Here is a 21,819-nt window from a genome sequence, read left to right on the forward strand (position 1 = left end):
TTATATTTTTAACCCTAAGCGGATTTACTTATTTGGAGCTGCAGCCATGAATCTTCGAAAATGATCAGAATGTTCAATATTTGCTCGTTAAAATTATGAAGAAATCAATCTAGTTCAGGCTCAATAGAGAGGTTTGACTCATTTCATTGACTTGCCTCTCTGAGAACTTACTCCACAAACTCATGTGAGATGTGACTATGGTTGTTATATTGCCTTGCATTGTACTCATTCATTTCATATGATTGTACTTGCTCCCAAAGATAGGCACGGAATTATACCTATTCCATTCATATTTATTTGAATATAATTCGATTTAAAGTTATAAAGATGTAATATTTATTTACAAAAATACCATTGATGAATTTTTATAATTACAAGATTGTCACCGCACAATATTTTAAAATTGAAAAATAAATTGTATTTATTTAGAAAAGTGTCACTAATAAATTCTCATAATTATAAAATTGTCAACGCAAAAATAATAAAATCAAAAAATAATTTTTAAGAACACCTCTAAGTTGTTCACATTTTTAAATTTTAAAAAATAATTTTTTTTATTATTTTGGGAGTTATTTTACAAAATAATCAATTTCAAACAAGTTTTTTTTTTCTCTTTCTTTCTAAAAACTAAAAAACGGTTTTTAGAAACATAAATCAAACAGGCCCGAGTTTCTATATAAACCATGATGAATTTTGTACTTAGGATAATTAGTCTAGCAATTATTAATTAATATAATTTAGTTTTAAAATTTGTTATTTATGTTGCTTTAATTACCGAAAAATTTGTTCATATAAATGGGTATGAAAAGATAAACTTCTTAACAATTGACAACTTATATTAACAGCATAAATAAATAAAAATAAAATAACGTAACTAAACTTTCTCAAGAATTAATCCTACATACAAGAACAGAATCAACTTATATCAATACAAGTATAATAAGTTTTATATTTAATCTTAGTAATTGGTTTACGTGCATCAAATAACTATAATTTATTATATTACACTTATTAATCAATTAGTGGTGTACCAAAATTCAAGATTTCTGATCCAGGTTTAACTTAACATATTGATTACACAACAAAAAAAACCATGGAAGTACTTTGATTTATTAAAAATGTGAAAACAACATTTAGAGTGTAATTTTCTTTGATTTTAGATCATTAATAAGAGTACTATGACTTATTTTGGTTCAGAAAAAATTCGTAGGCTTCTGGATTTAAATGTTATTATAATATTATTGTTGCAAATTCAAACTGTGTTTGTGAGAGATAAAATATGTCAAATGAGGTGTCATTGCGTAATCTCGAAAAATTACATGAAATAAAAAAAATTATCAGATTGGGATATCCGAGTCAAAAGTTATAGCCTTCTAAAATTTTACGACTAAACTCTTGCTTTTTTGTGCCATGTGTCAACACCGATGAGTCATGCCTAAGTTAGGCATGAATGATCACATCCAAATTAGACGTGAATAACTGCAATTTATTCGTAAATAGTTTCGAAACAGCTATATATTTGTGATTATTTATTAAAATAATAATATTTTAATTTTTTTGCCTAACTTATTATATATATATATATATATTGTTTTTAATCAAATCATATTAAATGTAGTAATGGAGCCACATTGGTAACTACTGGTATCTTGGCATGAACTGCCTTTCAACAAATATTACTTATGCCCAAAAAAATTGGTTGATTTTATGAATTTTATTTTTACCTTGGTACCTTGGCATTAGCTGCTTGTCATGTCTGCCTTTCAACTTGATTGGTTTTGTGATATTTTTTTCTTAAAAAAAAAAACCCAAAAAATAGACTTGATCACTTAAGCCCAATGACCTTGGGCTGATGAGTTTTTGTTAAAAAAATAATGGAGTTATTAATTTTGTAATTTACTGTAGGGAATTAAAAAATATAAAATATTTTAAAAGTAAAAGTTAAATAAATAATGCAGAAAATTAAAAAACAAAATAAAACATGAAAGTGAAGAAGATGGTAGGCACTATTCACATTCATTATATTATATGAGCTTTTATTCTACAATTTATTTATGGGCTTTATACCTTTCTCGCATAGCATCAGAATTTTCTCTAGAGAAAAGCAAGTGCGAGATCTAGAGTGTGCAAAATAATCAAAAAATTGAACTAAATCATGAATTGAACCGAACCGCCCGTTAAAATAATCGATTTTTAAAACTAGTTCACGAACCGAACCGGTTTTTAAAAAATCAGTTCATGAACCGAACTGGATTTTAGAACCAGTTTAAGAACTGAACCGATTTTTAAAGAACCAGTTCATGAATCGAACCGGATTTTAGAACCAGTTTAAGAACCGAACCAGTTTTTAGAATCAGTTTAAGAACCGAACCAGTTTTTAGAACCAGTTTAAGAACCGAACTATTTTGAACCGAACCAAACCGTTTACGAACCGAACCGAACCGTTTTCAAACCGAAACAAATTGATTTTTATAACTTTATTTTTTAAATTTTAATTTTTTTTTTCAAAAGAGGGTCGACCCAAACCGTTTCCGAACTGATTTTGAACTTTACCGTTTCCAATCGAACCGAACCACTTTCGAACCGAACCATTTAAACCAATTTGGTTCGATTTTTCAAAAAAATCAATTCGGTTCGACCCATACATATCCCTAGTATATCCCTAATGAGATCTACCATATTTGTTGAAAAATAAAATAAAAAGATGGCATAAATTTTGATAAGTCTATGGCTGCAAAAAAATTGAAGAAATGTTTTACCCTTTATTTATTGGCAATTCCGTTTTTGAAGTTGAAAGCGTCATACTCATACTCATGGAGGTGCGAAAATGACGCGACTAACAGATTCAGATTGAGAACGCTGTTTAGTTGTGAGTGTAGTGTGTAGTGTGTGCACCACTCCATCTCCATTTACTCATACAACACTTCCTTTTTTCCTTTTTTTCCTCATTATTTCCACTTCTCAGTTCGATTCCCAAAACGACCCAATCGAATTTGAAACCCTAGAAGAGGAAGAGGAACCGCAATGTGGAAGTGGTTATGGAAAGAGCCAGAGGCACCGCCACCGGTGGTGCTGGTTCCTCCTCTCTTCGACTTCCCTCCGCTTGCGGCGCGCACGAGGATGCTTGAATCCTCCTACGATGTATTGTTCGGGAAACTCGCGTTGAGGTGCCTCTTCAACGATTATTTTCAACAAGCGAGGCATTTCACCACCAGAATCATGCTTAAGCCTATTGATGATCCTCACGTTGATCTCATCGCAACGGTATATCCTCACCTCACATTGCTTCGTTTTCGTTTTCGTTAATTTGTAAAAATCTTTGTTTATGAATTAATTATGCTTAACCTGTTCAGGTTTCAGGTCCGCTTGATCGTAAGCCAGAAGAAAATATTATTGGAAATGCGTTATTTCGCTGGCAAAGGTTTTTTTCATTAATTTTTTTTTTTTCTTTCTATTTTATTATTTTGTTTGCATTGCCTTTGTTCTTGTTTTACCGTTTCTTGAGCTTTTTTTTTTTTTTGTGGGTGTGCAGTGATGTTAACGATCCTCATACATTCGTAGACCTTTATGTATCAACGCTGAATCCGTAAGAAGCTTTAACTTCAATGAATCCTTAGGGTATGTTTGGGAAATCGGGTTTTGGAGGGAAAGGAAACAGAGGGTAAGGCCCTGTTTGTTTTATGTTCTTGAAAACAGTTTTATGTTTGGGTACCTGCTTTTTATCTTATTAATCTCCATATTTTGTTTTTAGAATAGAAAAACAAGAACTTGTTTTTGTTTTCTTGTTCTTGCTTTTAGGGATTTTTTAATGTTACTTTAAATCACCACTCCCACTGGAGGTGCCAGAGCTGTGACCAGAGCTTCCTGAATCCTGCCACCACCACTGATGCCACTAGTATCATCAAGCTTTGGAAACTTATTCTCAAAGTTATTCATATAAATTTTTTTATTTATGTTTTTATTCTATAAAATAATTCTAAAATACAATTCTATGAAACAATTTTCAAAACAAATAACAGAATTGAACATGCTTCTAAATTTTTTCATGTCAAATAAATATTTTACAATTTAAGAATTTTTTTTAGAATGAAAGGAAAAAATGATATATTATCATGAATCCTTCCAATCATGCTTTATTAATTTTTTTAAACTATATAACTCTCTTAATTAACCCACCCTTGTTGGTCGGGGTTTGATGGAGAGTGGTATTTAATGGAGAGTGGTATTTTTTTTATATATAACTCTTAATTCATAATTAAAAACTTTAGCCTACCTTCTTTTCTTTTGCTCCAAAACCCTCCATCCAATCATCCCCGATTGCTCCCATCTATTTGAAATGGTGAATATTGTGCATGGTCTGTCTCTTCAGAATTTTGCAGATGAGATCGAGCGCTTACTATCCGAAATATGGATTTGGGGCTTTTGGTGTGTTCCCTTTGCTGTTGAAGAAAAGGTGTGTTTTGTTTGATGATGGTGGTAGAAAATGTATTTGGTTTTTATTGTAGTTTTCATATCATCCAAAGATTGCAAAATACAGTGTTGACAAAGTTAATAAATTCTACAGAGAATCCTCTCAAGATTATGGCCTTATGGGGTTGAGATATGGTTCTGGAAATCTATCATTTGGAGTCACACTTATGCCTTTTGCCAGTAAGTTACCTGATTTTAGGTAATGAATGTATTTAACAGATTTATTTACACATGATGCTTGATATTATAGTTTTGTTTTGAACCCCTTTATTAGAAACATTGATTGATTTTGGTTCATGATTGCTCTGAAGTGTTTATGAATTTATTGTCAGAGATATTTTAGAGGCAGGAAATACTCAGATAAGCAACTCATGTTTTTTTTTCCCATTTTCATTATTACCTCCTCCCTGGCTTCCTGTAATCTATGTCACTAGGATGTCTTAATGATAAATCTCAATGGAAGTTTGGATTATTTTCATGAGCTGTATATTGAAATATCTGTTTATTAAAGTTGCAAATAATTCTCTCTGTAAACATTGAAGAAATTTATACATAGCTAGTTGTTGATCTTCCTATGTTTAAAGTTTGAGATTATACTTGTTCTTACCATGGTCACTAAGTTTTACATTTTGTGATGGATTTTTGAAAGTATTGATTTACGATATCTTTAGAGAAGATATGATTATAAACTTTGTAATGTAAATGTTATACTTTGCAGTAAAAGATGAATTACCAAAATGTGCATGGCTGGTAAGCAGGATGGGAAGGGTAACTGCTGGGGTGCAGTATGAGCCACAGCGTAAGAACTACGCAGATTTTATTCGTTTGGAAATGTTTCAATACATTAGTTTTTTTCTTTATTAGAATTATTACATAAGTACTAGTTTTATAGATTAATTTTTAATTTGTTTGGTTCCTGTTTGGTGCATATGTTGAACTCTGTTTATCCTTCTGCTGGTTATTTAGTAATATACTGTTTTGAGCTTAACTTTAGTGCAAGATATTTATTGAAGACATTTGCTTTTGTATATTGTAAGCAGTCATATATGTGATAGGGCAAGAGGGAAAAGTTATATGTTGCCCTCACCTAAAAGTTGACATTATTGTTCAAATCTTTTAGTCGGTATGATTCATGCATTAGTGTTTTGAGTGCTTTCACTGTATTTAAATTTTAGAATAGAACATATGTGACATGAGTCATATGTGTTGTTTATGTTCAAATGTGTGTGTTTTGACAATCGCACATTCAAATATGTGTGTGTTTTGACAATCGCACATTCAAAGCTACAATTGCATGAAAGATGGAGTAATAGATAGAAAGTTAAAAGAAACCATCTCACCTAAAAGCTCAAGCTGTTAAGTGAAAATCCATTAATGGTTTTATATTACTTCTCTCTAAAACACCCCCTCATTCAAGAGCCTTTTTGGCTTGAAGCATGAATATTGCACATGCCCATTTTTTCTGTTCTTCCTTGTGCTAACTTAATTTCCCTAGAAAGTGGGGGCTGTGAGGATCGAACTCGTGACCTCTTAGTCTTGGAGTCTTTGATAACAAGAAAAGAAACTATCTCATTTAAAAGCTCAAACTATTAAATGAAAACCCATTATATTATATCTCTCTAACAGAAAGCAATCTAAATAGGGCTGTGAGTTAGGTACGGTGGGGTAAGGGGATTGAAGAACTTAAACTAATGCTTTATTATTTTTATGTAGTTTCAGGAAATTGGATTTTATGGATGAACCAAAAAGGTCACAAAAAACTATAAGAATGTTTTGAGCATATTAAGTAACATGAGGTATACTTGTATTGAGTATGATATTTAAACTAATGTTACATACCACCTTGTGCTGCTGCTTTTTTAGATAAAAATGCAAAACTTTCAAATTTGATGAATTGGAGTTGTGCCTTGGGCTATGGTGGGGGATCAGGCAGCCCCTTGAGTCCATCCTTCAATTTCAATCTTGAGCTTGTCAAAAGCTCTCAGGTATATCCACATACTTAAATTGATTAATATTTTGCATTTATTGAATACTTTGGAGAACTTGTTGCTGGGCAATGATGTGACATTTTTGCTTCTTCAAATGGAAAGTTTTGTAGTTTTTGAGTGATTGTTATCATTAAATATTTCACCAATCATCTTATTGGAATCAATATTAAATTTTGTATCAACCTGCTGTGTGATATGCCTTAGACATATGATGGTGGAATTTAAACTTAAATCCATTGAATCTTCTAGGGATTTTTCTGCCCTAATATGTGATTTGTGTAGTTCTAATTAATATTTTGAGAAGCATTTTACTGAAATTTCAAAGTCTAAACAATCTGCAGTTTATTGCCTCATTCTATCAGCATATGGTTGTTCAAAGAAGGGTATGTTTCTTTGGTGCACACTCTCTCTTTTCATTGTCTCTTATGTTATTTTTTCCCAAACACATTGATGCTTAAATTTGTTTGATGTTAGTCTTATCTCTTAACATTAAATTTCTTACCAGTGGTTTTTTTTTCTCGTAATCGTAAATAGTAATCGTAAATATATACGTTTAAGTTAAAGACATAATGGAAAGCGGTTGGTGGAGGGATCATCTATACTTATTTTCTGTCCTCTGGTTTGGTTTTTCTTGCAATACCTTGCAAGATAATATGTATGGATGCACTGAATTTTAGCTCTTATTTGTATCTTATACATATTAGATACATAATTTATTTATTTTTTCCTTTTTTTAAAATCAGTTAATACAACAAGATTGAAACAGATGAAGCCTGATTTAAAATTTACAAAATGCATCAAGACTATTTCAAATGTTTCAAGACCCACAAACATTTTGTAATACTACTGAATTGCTTTGAATCAGAATTCAGATTTCAGAATTATGCAAAAGCATAACAAAATGGACTAAAAATCATGTGAAACCTATGAAAATCTATAAATAAGTAAAAGATTTTGTACAGTTTAAATTGAAAATGATGTGTAATATTTGTTATTTAAATTTTTGTGAGTATATATATTTTAATTTTGTACTTGTTCTTAAATTTTTAAAAAATTACCATATCCCTGTATTGTGTTGGGTCAGATATAATACTTACACCTATTGCTTAGCTAGCAAGACTACACTGTTAGTCTTGGGTTACTGATGGGTTGGGGTCACTACATGAATAGGTATTTTAATTAGAAGTTTATTTACCCATTACCCGGGCCTATTTTTTGAGTTATATTTTGGATGCAGATTCCTTGCAATTTGATACAGGTCTACCTTTATGCAGATAGAATTCCATCAAGGCTTGCTTATTATTCTTGTTAAAATTCACCCTGTTTCAATCTTATTGAGATATGCTATTTTCTTGTACTGAGTTGTAGTAGACTAACATATAGTTCTTCTTGAATCAGAATATAATATACTTTTAAAGTCATATACTTGAATTTAACAGGTGAAGAACCCCCTTGAAGAGAATGCTGTTGTTGGAATTACGAATTATATTGATTTTGGGTTTGAGTTACAAACAAGGTATTCTTTTTGGCCTAAAATATATATTAAAACATGGGTGCAGTTGCACCAATGTGTTTCAATCTAATTTTCTTTGCGTCAAAGTGTTGATGATGCCATAGCAGCAAACAATATCTCAGACTCCAATTTTCAAATAGGCGCATCGTGGCAAGCCAATAAAAACTTCTTGCTGAAGGTAAAAAAATTGATGCAATGTTATACAGGTTTCTATAGATTATTTAGGATTTACTCAAGTAGACTATGTCTCATCTTTTCAGGCAAAGGTTGGACCACGTAGCTCATCAATGGCATTTGCATTTAAGTCATGGTGGAAACCTTCTTTTACTTTCAGCATTTCTGGTGCGTTCGGAGGGATTTTTCTATACAATCTTGCTTCAATTCATTATCGCCCGATCTTTCCTTTAGTGGAATTTTTCTTTTCCTTTTGCATGTGTGTATTAGCATCCGAGAATATGACACTTCTAACCTAGTTATTCAGTTTGTATTTATACTATATCCTGCATACGTTAAATCGGCTGTATTTTCTATAATATTTAGGCCAACATCTGTTTAGCCATAATACCATGATCAATGGTGGACTTAAGTTGAGGCTCTTTTGAGGGGATTGGATGGGGGAGGGGAAAGGAAGATTGCTTCCTTAGTGTTTTCAAAGTTTGAAATATTCCTTTTTACATTCTGTATTATTGGTGGAATTTATGTTTGCTACCTTTATGTTTTTCCCCTAACAAATGCTGATTCTGTTTTTATTTTGGCCGCTCCAAAGTCCTAGTTCTATTTCTACCCTTGACCAAGGTTAAGTATCAACTGCACTAGATGGCATGCTTGTCCTCTGTAAAGTATGTTTCGGAATGTGATGTATTGTGTTCTGGATGTATACCACCTCTGTGATATCATTTTATTGGCGTGTGGTGTGTGCTCTCTCATTAGTGGATAAACAATTTTTGTGGGAGGTGGTAGACATGATAAATGGTCTAAGATCTATAATGTGAAATAGTTCTCAGTTTCTCATCCTGTGAGATTTCCTTATGTGAAATCTGATGATTTGTGTAGTACTTCAGATTATAATTAAGCAAACTTAAATGGAAATGGTAAGTCAAATGTCTAGATTATTTTTTGTACCTCTGAACATATATGCGATTATCTCTGCTATAAAATATTTGACTGGGCCCACTGGCCGAGGGAAACAAGGAATGAAGTTTCTTTTGCTCCTTTTTTAGGTTTATTTTTTGTTTGTGGTGGTTCCTAGTTTGCTTGTAAAGAAAATGTCATCCTGGTGCTGGATGTTCTAGTGTTGACGATTTCCTGTTTTTCTGCAGCCACTAGAGATCGTGCTGATGGTAAAATGCAATATGGATTTGGCATCCAAAGTGAGAGTCTAAGAGAAGCCAGGTTCATTTCTTTGCAAGAACTTCTATGTTTTTGATTCAAAAACTTATCTGCTAATAAAGCAAGGCTTGTACACGTGCTGCTGCATGTTATAAAATCAGAATGGCTTTCAGCTTTAGTGTTTTTTTTTTTATTAATATTGAGCTCATGTCATGATAATCGATATGCTCTTTCTAAAATTGTACCTTACATTGGTAAGTTTGCACGTTTACTTGGACTTGTTTGCAGTTATCAAAGAGCTGATCCCAATTTTGTAATGCTCACGCCAAACAAGGAGCACCTAGCAGAGGGCATTGTCTGGGAAACAGGGAAGCGACCTATGCTACAATCTGACATAGATGCCGGACATTTTGATGGCTTACCCAGGGAATTAAGACCTTTTGATAGAATTTTGTAATTTCTTTTTTTAGCTCCATTTTTCCTCTTGTAGATAATGCATGTAGTCTAGGGCACTGCATTCACTCAGTAACAAGAATGTTAATGCGATATGCTGCATTTTTTATGTTAGGGATCTTGCTTATTGTGCACTTTTGATGGCTTACGGATCAGCATTTCTTTTCTCAGAAAAGATCTCCATGGCTTGTGTGAAAATGCTAAGAAATGTGTGGAGAGGTGTTTTTTTAATTTGTTAATCAAAAGTAGATTTACAAACTTACTTTTAAAAAAGAAAAAACTGTCGAATAAATATACAATAAGATACTATGCAAGAAATAGGGAACAATGGCGATAATGCCATTGTTTAAGAAAAAGCATATCAAATTACCGCGTGAACAGAATTTTTTTCTAAAGTGTCGTGCGTACAAATTTGCTATATAAGGTAACAAACTTAGTTTGTAGATGTGGTACTTTTTTTTTTCTGGTAGTTCCCTATTAGCAATAGTGAACCAAGTGATTAAAATATCAATAAAAAAAAACGCGTGGTAGTCTGATACAAGTTCGCTAGTCAGGCTAGCTAAATACATTGTAATGTTTGCTGTGTGCATTGTGTCGTGCAAGTAAAGTACTATTTCTAGTCTAACTTCTTGTGTATGCACTGTCTAGTGTGTACTATTCTTGTATTCCCAGTCTAACGTAATTATAAAATTATAATGATGGTGTAAAAGTTTTTTACAGTAATACTTTATCAAAAATTAAATTATTTATTTAATGAAAATAAATTAAATAAGAAGAAAGAACAACACAAACATCATGTAAATGCACATTAATTATGGATATGAAATTTGTGTTTATATATTACCTTAATTTGAGCATGAGGGAGAATATTTACGTAGTCGTACATATGCTTCTTTGCCTTTGTAGGGAAGTAGGTGCAATGATTAGGATTTAACTAGGGAAGTAACCTTTTGGGCCTCCTAATTCGTAATATGGTTTCCAAATGCCATGAAATCCCTATGTAATAAGATGAGAATTATTTTTTAGGATTAAGGCTTTGGCTGATTTAGGATTTTTTTCTTGTTTACCATAGGCTTTTGAAGTGGATTTAAAATTAGTTGTCGGCAAGGAAAGAGTAGAGGGAAGAGACTCCTCTAAAATTAACTTGTATAAAAAATAAGCAAAGTAAGAATATATTAATTTAAAAGTGCATATTGATTTTATTTGAAGGTGCACATTAATTTTAATCTATTGAAATTTTAAAGGTAAATACATACACATATTTATTTTAAAAGGAACTTTTTCCAAAATGAAGATTTGGGCAGTGGGAGATGCAGTAAAATTAATAAAAAAAATGTAAAATCGTGATGTTCACAACAGTGCACACGCTGTTGTTGTGCAAGTAAAAAGGGACTCATTCATAATGCCAATGTCAAATCGCGTTAAAAAATAGTACATCTGAGACACTGTAATGTAGTTTGCTAGCCTTTCGCGTCTAGCGAACTTGTATCCACATGTTCTTTTTGCTCACCTAGTTCGCTACTTGCAGTAGAAAACTATCACCAGAAAGATGCCACACCTACAAACTAAGTTTGTTATCTGATGTAGTAAACTTGTATGTGTGGCACTTTGGGTATATTTTTTCTTAAACAATGATATTATGATCACTGTTCCCAAGAAATAGATCCAGAAACTACTCGATTTGGTTATATATATATATATATATATATGGGATATAATCCTTTGATATCGGTGTCAAATTTTAAAATTTGACACCAAATTCTGACTGTTGATTTTCACCAATCAACGATTATTTATTGAGAATTAATAATTAATTAATTAATATGTTTGATTCCAAATAAATGATAATCGTTGATTGATAAAAATTAACGGTTAACATTTGGTGTCAAATTTCAAAGTTTGATATCGGTGTCAAAGGATCATGCCCATATATATATATATATATATATATATATATATATATATATATATATATATATATAGGGATAGGATCAATTTACACTGGTGTAAGAATAATAAATCTTACACTAAATCTTAACTCGTTGATTTCCGTGCATCCAATGGTTGAGATTTATTGAGAATTAAAAATTAATTAATGAGTGAGACCTAATAAATCTTAACCGTTAGATGTAGAAAATCAATGATTAAGATTTGGTGTAAGACTTATCATTCTTACACCGGTGTAAGATGATCCTGCCCCATATATATATATATATATATATATATATATATATATATATTCTTAAAACTATTTTGTTGAATAACTAATAAAATAGGTATATATTCTTTTGTGTTTGTTAGGTAGATGTTATATTTACTACCAAGCAACGTTTGAAAAATTGGCTAAGCTTCCATTTGGATCAGTTGTGCAATTAACTTGGTTTGGATCGGTTGACTTGACTAGGTCTCAGATGACCCGATGAGTCATACGAAACCCGGTTTGATTCAGTCACTCTGTTTATTTTTTATATTTTTTGGTTATATTTTTAGTTCATAGGTTATAAATTTTGGCTCCACTCTGCTTTAGTTCGTGTGAAATTATTGCTTGCTTTTTCTTTGATGTTGATGATAAGGAGTTTGACATTTTTGTTGTTGGTTGAAAATGACTATGGTCGTTTCTGGTAGCTATAAGGGTGTTATGAGACCTTTTTCTTTTATTATATAATGCAATGCATCTCATCATTTGTTTGAAAACAACATGCATTGGTGATTAAATAAACCTGTACATAAACTTTGGCCTTGAGCAATGAAAACTACAATCCTTTTTTGGCTTTTTGCATAGTAGAAGTATAACCCAATAAGCTTGAAAAAATATTTCTTGTGATATGGGTATCTTTTGCTTGCTGCATAATAGGTTGCCACTTTATTCATCACTCTAATATGAAGAAGTTTCCATTATTAATAGTTTTCTTTTGTGTATTTTTAATATAAGTAATGTATTTATATATTTTTAATATATGAACAGCATATTCAATATTGAACCCGGTTGAACCAATGACCCAGTGATACAGACAGTACTTTGACCGAGTTGATGTCTGGTTTGAGTTTTAAAACAATACTACAAGTCAGTTTAGTTTATGTTATTTGATACAAGTGTTTTTTTTTTCCAACCAATTTCCTCTTCACTTTTGTCCTTCTATCATGTTTTGTTAACTACTATCCAACGGTTATAAAAAGGTAATAAGAGGTGATAAATTTATTTGATAATAAGTATAATATTTTTTTTAATGTCAAAAGTCAGAATATAAAATAAAAATAACTGAGATATGTGTTTGATTGTGTTTTGATTATTTTTTTTTGTTCATATAACTATTTTATAGAATTGTTAAAAATTAGAGTTTGTTTGTTGTGATGTATAAGGTTTGATAGTATAAGCTTATACTATACGTTATGACATTTTCAGTTGTTTGGTGTGACCATCATATAGTATAAGCTTATACAGCAGGACCCCTTTATACATCAAAATAATGTATAACTTAATCCGGCCTAGTAGTGATGGATTAGGCCTGATAAGAGATTGATGTATTAATATTGCTTACAAGTACAATTTCCAAGAACTAATATATCATTTCAATATTTATATATTAATTTTTTTTAATATATTAATTTTTAAAATATTAGAGGATATTATTTTATACAATATCATATCAAACGCTGGATAGTATTAAAATTTAATCAGGTCTTATACAATCAAGTCTTATACTATCAAATCTTGTATTATCAGACCTTATCTTATAAAATGCACTAAACATGCCCTTATACTTTGTCAGACTTTTTTTTTTTAAGTTAAAAATTAAAATTAGAATTAATTTTATAAAACAGATTTATCAAATAATTTTTTTTTCTGAAAATTAAAAAAATGTTTTAAAAACAGAATTCAAACTTTAAATGCTAGTGGGTATTGTGATAAATCCGTTTTCGAGGTCGAAAACGTCATGTTCATGGAGTCGTGAAAATGGCGCGCGACCAACCGATTCTGATTGAGAACGTTCTTGAGTTGCGTGTGTAGTGTGTTATGATCCTATAAATTTGACATAAAAGTCCACGTTCCAGAAGATCCAAAAAGAATAATAATTAAAGGAATATTAAGAAAATATTTTTTAAATATATCAATCCTATTTTTTAAATATATTAAATAAAGAAGCGAACTAGTAGTGATAAAACTGTTATTTTATGACTGAAAAGTTATACGTACAAAGATTTCCTTCACTCACACTCGCTCTAGTCAGGTTTAACTGGCAGTGGTTTATTTTTGTTTGTTAATAAGTAAAAACCTTTGTTTATGAATTAATTGTGCTTAACCTGTCCAGGTTTCAGGTTCGCTTGATCATGAGAGTGAAAACAATATTAATGGAAATGCTTTATTTCGCTGGCAAAGGTTTTTTTTTTTCTATTTTATTATATTGTTTGCATTGCAGTGCCTTTGTTCTTTTACTAACGTTTGTTGAGCTTTTATGTTTTTTTTTTGTTGTTGTTGTTGTTGTTGTTGTTGTAAATATTATGTTTTTTTTTTGTGTGTGGGTCTGCAGTGATGTTAACGATCCTCGTACATTCGTAGACTTTCAAGTGTCAACACTGGATCCGTAAGAATCTCTAATTAACCTGCATGAATATTTAGGTAGTGTTTAGTAGAAGATTTATTTTGAGATTGATGGCAAAATATAAGTGGATATTGAGAAATATCACGTTTGGTTCAGATTTTTAAAAAAAATACTAGGCAAATAGGATAAATAGGAAAATGACTTTTGTGTTGATTTTTGGATGAAATTTACTGTTACAGAATACCACTTGAGATGTGGTATTTTGAGATAACTGGGGAAGTGAAAAAATAGTTGCGAAGTTTCTCTCGAACATAGATTTTGCAAATTTAAATAAATTTCCCTCGTAATATTTCGGTCAACCAAACAACTTTTTTTACATTTTCCTACCAAACTTATTTTCCAACCATTTTCCTAGTAATTACATTTCCCTAGTATTCAAAAAATTTCTCATAAACTTAAGATATGTTTTGGATATCAGGTTTTGGAGGGAAAGGAAACAGTGGGTAAGGGCTTGTTTGTTTTGTGTTCTTGAAAACAGTTTTATGTTTTTGGTTACCCGCTTTTTATCTTATTAATCTCCATATTTTGTTTTTAGAATAGAAAAATAACAAGAACACTTTGTAGTTGTTTTTGTTTTCTTGTTCTTGCTTTAATGGAATTTTTACTATTACTTTAAATCACCAAATCACCACTACCACTTAGAGTATCATCAAGCTTTGGAAACTTATTCTCAGTTATTCAAATCATTTTTTTTATTCTATAAAATAATTCTAAAATACAATTCAATGAAACAATTTTCAAAAACAAAAAACAGAATCAAACATGCTTCTAAATTTTTTAATTTCAAATAAATATTCTACTATTTAAGAAATTTTTTAGAATGAAAGGAATACATGATAGATTATCATGAATCCTTCCTATCATGCTTCATTCATTTTTTTAATCTACGTAACTCTTAATGTAGATTGGTATTTTTTTTTATGTATTACTCTTAATTAAAAATTAAAAATTTTAGCCTACCTTCTTTCCTTTTGCTCCAAAACCCTCCATCCAAACATCCCCGGTTGCTTTCATCTATTTGAAATGGTGAATATTGTGCATGCTTTGTCTCTTCAGAATTTTGCAGATGAGATCGAGCTCTTATTATCCTAAATATGGATTTGGGGCTTTTGGAGTGTTCCCTTTCCTAATGACGAAAAGGTGTGTTTTGTTTGATGATGGTGGTAGAAAATGTGTTAGGTTTTTATTGTAGTTTGTACATCATCATCAACATTGCAAAATTTGACAAAACTAGCAAATTCTACAGAGAATCCTCTCAAGATTATGGCCTTATGGGGTTGAGATATTGTTCTAAAGATGTATCCCTCGGAGTCACATTTATGCCTTTTGCCAGTAAGTTACCTGATTTTATGCTAATGAACATATTTAACAGATTTATTTATGGGTTTGATGTTTGTCATTTTAAATAACATAATTTATGTCATTTTAGAAGAGAGATAGACACAAAAAATAAAAATTATGGGGGGAAAAGTAGGTGGTTTTTTTTTAATTAAAATTTTAAATAAAAAAATATTTTCTTGTATCTATCTTTTTCGTAAAATGACATAACTTTATGTCATTTAAAATGACAAACACGTGATGCTTGATATTATAGTTTTGTTTTGAACCACTATATTACAAACATTAGTTGATTTTGGTACGTGGTTGTTGTTAAGTGTTTATGAATTTATTGTTAGAGATATTTTAGAGGCAGGAAATACTCAGATAGGCATCTCATGTTTGTTCCCACTTTCATTATTTCCTCCTCTTTGGCTTCCTGTAATCTAATTCACTAGGGATATCTTAATGATAAATCTCAATAGAAGTTTGGATTATTTTCATGAACTGTATATTGAATATCTGTTTATTAAAGTTGCAAAATAATTCTCTTTGTAAAAATTGAAGATATTTATATATAACTAGCTATTTGTCTTCCTGTGGTTAAAGTTTGAGATTATAATTGTTCTTACCATGATCACTAAATTTTACACTTTGTGATAAATTTTTGAAAGTATTGATTTACGATATCTTTAGAGAAGCTATGATGATAAACATTGTTATCTAAATGTTATACTTTGCAGGGAAAAATGAATTACCAAAAAGTGCATGGCTGGTAAGCAGGATGGGAAGGTTAATTGCCGGGGTGCAGTATGAGCCACAAGGTAAGAACTACACAGATTTTATTCGTTTGGAAATGTTTCAATATATTAGTTTTTTTTTTCTTCATTAAAATTATCACATCAGTACTAGTTTAAACCACTCCCAGTTAAACTCGACTAGCGAGTGTGGGGTGGATGCAATCTTTGTACGCAACTTTATCCTTGCATAATCAAAAAGATATTGTTTTCTGGATTCGAACCCGTGACCTTTCAGACATTAAAGAACAGTTTTACTACTGTTCCGGTTCGCCTCCTTTATCACATCAGTACTAGTGTTATAGATTAATTTTTAATTTGTTTGGTGCATATGTTGAACTTTGTTTATCCTTCTGCTGGGTATGTAGTAATATACTGTTTTGAGCTTAACTTTCGTTCAAGATATTTTATGGAAGACATTTGCTTTTGTATATTGTAAGCAATCATATACATATGATAGGGTAAGAGGGAAAAGATATATATTGCATTCACCTGAAAGCTGACATTATTGCTCAAATAATTTAGTCAGAATGATTCATGCATTGGTGTTATTGAGTGCTTTCACTGTATTTAAATATATATGATAGTGCTTTCACCTGAAAGCTGACTTATCAATGGTTTATTATTTTCATGTAGTTTCAAGAAATTGAATTTTATGGATGAACCAAAAAGGTCACAAAAAAACTAAAAGAATTTTTTTAGCATATCACGTAACACCAGGTTTTACTTGTATTGAGTTGATATTTAAACTAATATTATATACCACCTTGTGGTGCTGCTTTTTTAGATAAAAACACTAAACTTTCAAATTTGAAGAATTGGAGTTGTGCCTTGGGCTATGGTGTGGGATCAGGCTGCAGCCCCTTGAGTCCATCCTTCAATTTCAATCTTGAGCTTGTCAAAAGTTCTCAGGTATGTCCACATACTTAAATTGATTAATATTTTGCATTTATTGAATACTTTGGAGAACTTGTTGGTGGGAGATGTAAAGAACTTTGAGATACACCACCCCAAAAGTTAGCTCAAATGGTGAGAGTGCCTAAGGCCTTATAAACTCCACATTAGTTGCACATACAACCAATGTGAGACTATATATCTCAACACGCCCCCTCACACGAGAGTTCACTGGGCTTGAAGGGTGGACAATGACAGGCCCAATTTTTGATCTACCTTTTGTGCTTTTTTATTTTAATTCCAATTTAGAGTGGGAGGCGGTGAGGATCAAGCTCTGATACCATGTAACTCCACATTAGTTACACATACAACTAATGTGGGACTATATATCTCAACAAATGACATGACATTTTTCCCTCTTCAAATAGAAAGTATTGTAATATGTGAGTGATTGTTATTGTTAAAGATTTCACCAACCATCTCAATTGAATCAATATTAAATTTTGTATCAACCTGCTCTATGATAAGCCTTAGACTTGTGATGGTGCAATTTAAACTTAAATCGATAAGTTTTCTAGGAATTTTTCTGCCCTAACATGTGATTTGTGTAGTTCTGATTAATATTTTGAGAAGTATTTTACTGAAATTTCAAAGTCTAAACAATCTGCAGTTTATTGCCTCATTCTATCAACATATGGTTGTTTCAAGACGGGTATGTTTCTTTGGTCCTTGTACTCTCTCTTTTAATTGTCTCTTGTTTATCTTTTTTTCCAAACATATTGATGCTTTATTTGATGTTAGTCTTATCTCTTAGCATTAAATTTGTTACCAGTGGGGTTTTTTTTTTATATAGTAATCTTAAATATATACGTTTTTCTGAAAGACATAATGCAAGATAAGATGTTTGGATGCACAGGATTGTAGCTCTTATTTGTATGTCATACATACACATTAGATACAGAAAAAAAAAATTCTTCCATTTTTTAAATTAGTTAATACAAGATTGAAACCGATTAAACCTGATTTAAAATTTACAAAATGCATCAAAACTATTTCAAATGTTTCAAGACCCACAAACATTTTGAAACACAAAATCAGAATTCAGAATTCAGAATTCAGATTTCAGAATTATGCAAAAGCATAACAAAATAGACTAAAAGTCATGTAAAACCTATGAAACCATATAAATATGCAAAAGATTTTGTACCTTTTAAATTGAATATTACGCGTAATATTTGTTATTTAAATTTTCTAAAGTATATATATTTTAATGTTGTACTTGTATATGAATTTTTTTAAAAAAGTTACCATATCCTTGTATTTTGTTCTGTCAGATACAATACTTACACCTGTTTCTTAGCTAGCAAGACCACACTGTTAGTCTTGGTTTTAGTTATAGGACTTCAGTAATTTCCTTAGTTGTTGAGTTGGGTCACTACATGAATTGGTATTTTGATTAAATTACCCAGGTCTATTTTTTGAGTTATGTTTTGGATGCAAATTCCTTGCAATTAGATACAATTCCATCAAGGCTTACTTATTATTCTTGTTGAAATTCAACCAATTTCAATCTTATTGAGATATGCTATTTTCTTTTACTGAGTTGTAGTAGACTAGCACACTTAATTCTTGTTGAATCAGAATATATTATACTTTAAAAGTCATATACTTGAATTGACCCCCTTAAAGAGAATGTTGTTGGAATTACGAATTATATTGATTTTGGGTTTGAGTTACAAACAAGGTACAATTTTTGGTCTCAAATATATATATTTAAGAGTAAATACTCTTTTTGGTCATCAGCAAATTTCACGATACCCGCTTTAGTCCCTAACAAATAAAAAGGCTATTTGTGGTCCTTAAGAAATTCAAAATGGACCCATTTAGTTGAAATCTTGATCCCTCGCAAATTCAAAAAAGGTCCACATTAGTCCCTCAAAAGGATTAAATTGAGTCCACTTTGAATTTCTTAAGGACAACAAATAACTTTTTTATTTGCTAGAGACTACAGCGAGCATCGTAAAATTTACTGAGGACCGAAAATGGTATTTACTCTATATTTAAACAAGTGTGCAATTCCACCAATATGATTCAATCTAATTTTCTTTTGTGTCAAAGTGTGGAAGATGCCATAGCAAACAATATCTCACTCTCAAATTTTCAAGTAGGTGGATCGTGGCAAGCCAATGAAAACTTCTTGCTGAAGGTAAAAAAAAATTGATGCAATGTTATACAAGTTTCTATAGATTATGTAGGATTCACTCAAGTATATATATCATGTCTCATCTTTTCAGGCAAAGGTTGGAACACGTAGCAAATCAATGGCATTAGTATATAAGTCATGGTGGAAACCTTCTTTTACTTTCAACGTGTCAGGTGCGTTCGGAGAGATTTTTCTATTCAATCTTGCTTGAATTCATGTGTGTATTAGGATATGAGTTTCTTTTGCTCCTTTTTAGGTTTATTTTTTTGTTTGTGGTGGTTCCTAGTTTGCTTGTAAACTACAAGAAAAAACCTATATAACAACGGAATTGTTATGGAAATTTCGTCGTTAATTTCATTCTCGCAATTATTTTCCATCGCAAATTTCCTAGCAAATGATTTTGAGAGAGAATTTATGACGGAAAATAGTTGCGAATATGAATGTTCATGTGCTGACAATGTCCTGTTTTTCTGCAGCCACTAGAGATCATGCTGACAGTGAAATGCAATATGGATTAGGCATCCAAATTGATAGTCAAAGAGAAGCCAGGTTCATTTCTTTGCAAGAACTTCTATTTTTTTGATTCAAAAACTTTATCTGCTAATAAAGCAAGGCTTGTACACGTGCTGGTGCATGTCATAAAATCAGAAATGCTTTCAGCTTTATTTAATTTTTTAATTTTAATATTGAGCTCATGTCATGATAATCGATATGCTCTTTCTAAATTTGTAACTTACAGGGAAGCGACCTATGCTAAAATCTGACATAGATGCTGAACATTTTGATGGTTTACCCAGAGAATTGAGACCTTTTGATAGAATTTTGTAAATTCTTATTTTAGCTTTATTTTTCCTCTTTCAAATAATTATTATTTTCTTTTTTTGGATATTCAAAAAAAAAAAAGTTATTTTGTTGAATAACTTAGCTGCTAAAAAAAAATGTTGAATAAGTATACAATAAGATACTATGAAATAAATAGATTCCGAAACCACTCTGTTTGACTTTTTTTTTTCTTACAATTATTTTATAGAGTAGTTAATGAAATATGTGATTTATGCATTTTGTTTATTTTGGAAGTTAAAAGTCAAAATATAAAATAAAAATAACTTTTTTTTTGGAGTTACCCAACCCTAATTATCTCTTTGAGACGAGTTGGCTCCCTCCGGTATCCCCACGAGCTTCGACTCTTTGAGCCGGCTATGAGACTAATCCGGAGTGCGGGGGAACAGTGATGGTTAAAGGTTCAGCCCCCTCCCCAAGAATGCATTCAGCGGGAATCGAACACATATCCAACCCCACTAACTCAGCGCCAAGTTACCAACTGAGCTGCACCCATTGGGTAAATAAAAATAAAAATAACTTTGATATGTGTTTGATTGTATAAAAACAACTAAAATAAAAACACTAGAGCATCATCAAGTTTTGGAAATTTGTTCTCAAAGTTATTCAAATCATTTTATTTTTATTTTATTCTATAAAATAATTCTAAAATACAGTTCTACGAAACAATTTTCAAAAACAAAAAGCAGAATCAAACAGGCTTCTAAAATTTTTCCATTTCAAATAAATATTCTACAATTTAAGAAAAAAAATTTAGAATGAAAGGAAAAAATGGATAGATTATCGTGAATCCTTCCAATCATGCTCTATCATTTTTTTAAACTATATAACTCTCTTAATTAATCCATTTTGAAATGGAGAATATTTGTTGTGATTTTCTCAGATGCACCGATTCTAAAAGTAATAAAAATGTACGTGAGTACGAGATCGTTCCCACGAGGAAAGCATTTTCTCTCAAATAAATATTCGCGCTTTATTCGGACAAACCAATACGAAAACTTTGAATTTACGAGGATTAGATTTCAAGCATTAGTTCACTATTCGCGCTTTATTTGGACAAACCAATACAAAAACCTTGAATTTAAAATTGAGGTTGATCAAAAGCATAAAACTAAAATACAGTTATAATTTTGAAAGTTAAAATTGTATTTTGAAAGTTAATAAAAAAAAAACAACTTATACGTATTTTCTAAATTTGATTCTAAAAACTAAAATATAGTTATAATTTTTAGATTTATTTTTACAAAACAAGCCTTATTAAATACTTATTTCTTCTTCTAAAATTTAAAAAACTGTTTACGGAAACACAATTCAAACATGTCCTAATTGCCAAAATTTTATCTCCTGCTTTGATCATGGTTCAGGTCGAATTAAAAAGAATATATGTTGATTACCCAAAAAAAAAAAAAATATG

The 21,819-nt window shown here is 30.8% G+C and overlaps 2 protein-coding genes across 6 annotated transcripts; both read left to right on the top strand.

Annotated features, from left to right (window-relative positions):
- Window positions 1–2,828: 2,828 nt before the first annotated feature.
- On the top strand, window positions 2,829–9,904 carry LOC133306838 (uncharacterized). 5 transcript variants are annotated; one of them, XM_061507221.1, is made up of 13 exons: window positions 2,829–3,264; window positions 3,354–3,421; window positions 3,533–3,586; window positions 4,370–4,476; window positions 4,567–4,650; window positions 5,189–5,269; window positions 6,334–6,455; window positions 6,800–6,841; window positions 7,898–7,974; window positions 8,059–8,149; window positions 8,232–8,313; window positions 9,291–9,363; window positions 9,589–9,904. In XM_061507221.1, the coding sequence occupies exons 1-13, from the start codon at window positions 3,025–3,027 to the stop codon at window positions 9,755–9,757; spliced, it is 1,290 nt and encodes a 429-aa protein (XP_061363205.1). In that variant the 5' UTR covers window positions 2,829–3,024; the 3' UTR covers window positions 9,758–9,904. The 5 variants fall into 5 exon arrangements, with proteins under 5 accessions (XP_061363205.1, XP_061363206.1, XP_061363208.1 ...); XM_061507222.1 differs by having other exon boundaries at window positions 4,370–4,453; window positions 4,565–4,650; XM_061507224.1 differs by having other exon boundaries at window positions 4,385–4,476.
- Window positions 9,905–13,708: 3,804 nt separating this feature from the next.
- Window positions 13,709–20,393, top strand: LOC133306826 (uncharacterized). Its single transcript, XM_061507208.1, has 9 exons — window positions 13,709–13,741; window positions 14,064–14,131; window positions 14,283–14,336; window positions 15,411–15,494; window positions 15,589–15,686; window positions 16,415–16,495; window positions 20,042–20,114; window positions 20,175–20,194; window positions 20,305–20,393. Exons 1-9 carry the CDS (start codon window positions 13,709–13,711, stop codon window positions 20,391–20,393), a joined length of 600 nt encoding a protein of 199 aa, XP_061363192.1.
- Window positions 20,394–21,819: the final 1,426 nt, after the last annotated feature.

This window comes from Gastrolobium bilobum, unplaced genomic scaffold, assembly GCF_033153095.1.
Source record: "Gastrolobium bilobum isolate Gb01-03AN ecotype WA unplaced genomic scaffold, APGP_CSIRO_Gbil_v1 utg13820, whole genome shotgun sequence".
NCBI lineage: Eukaryota > Viridiplantae > Streptophyta > Magnoliopsida > Fabales > Fabaceae > Gastrolobium > Gastrolobium bilobum.

Coding starts and splice junctions, on each gene's coding strand:
- LOC133306838 (XM_061507221.1), top strand. CDS start 3,025: ATGTGGAAGTGGTTATGGAAAGAGCCAGAGGCACCGCCACCGGTGGTG. Junction 4,651..5,188: donor CACACTTATGCCTTTTGCCA/GTAAGTTACCTG, acceptor TATACTTTGCAG/TAAAAGATGAATTACCAAAA. Junction 9,364..9,588: donor GAGAGTCTAAGAGAAGCCAG/GTTCATTTCTTT, acceptor ACTTGTTTGCAG/TTATCAAAGAGCTGATCCCA.
- LOC133306826 (XM_061507208.1), top strand. CDS start 13,709: ATGGCGCGCGACCAACCGATTCTGATTGAGAAC. Junction 14,337..15,410: donor CAAGTGTCAACACTGGATCC/GTAAGAATCTCT, acceptor TTGTCTCTTCAG/AATTTTGCAGATGAGATCGA. Junction 15,495..15,588: donor CCTTTCCTAATGACGAAAAG/GTGTGTTTTGTT, acceptor TGACAAAACTAG/CAAATTCTACAGAGAATCCT.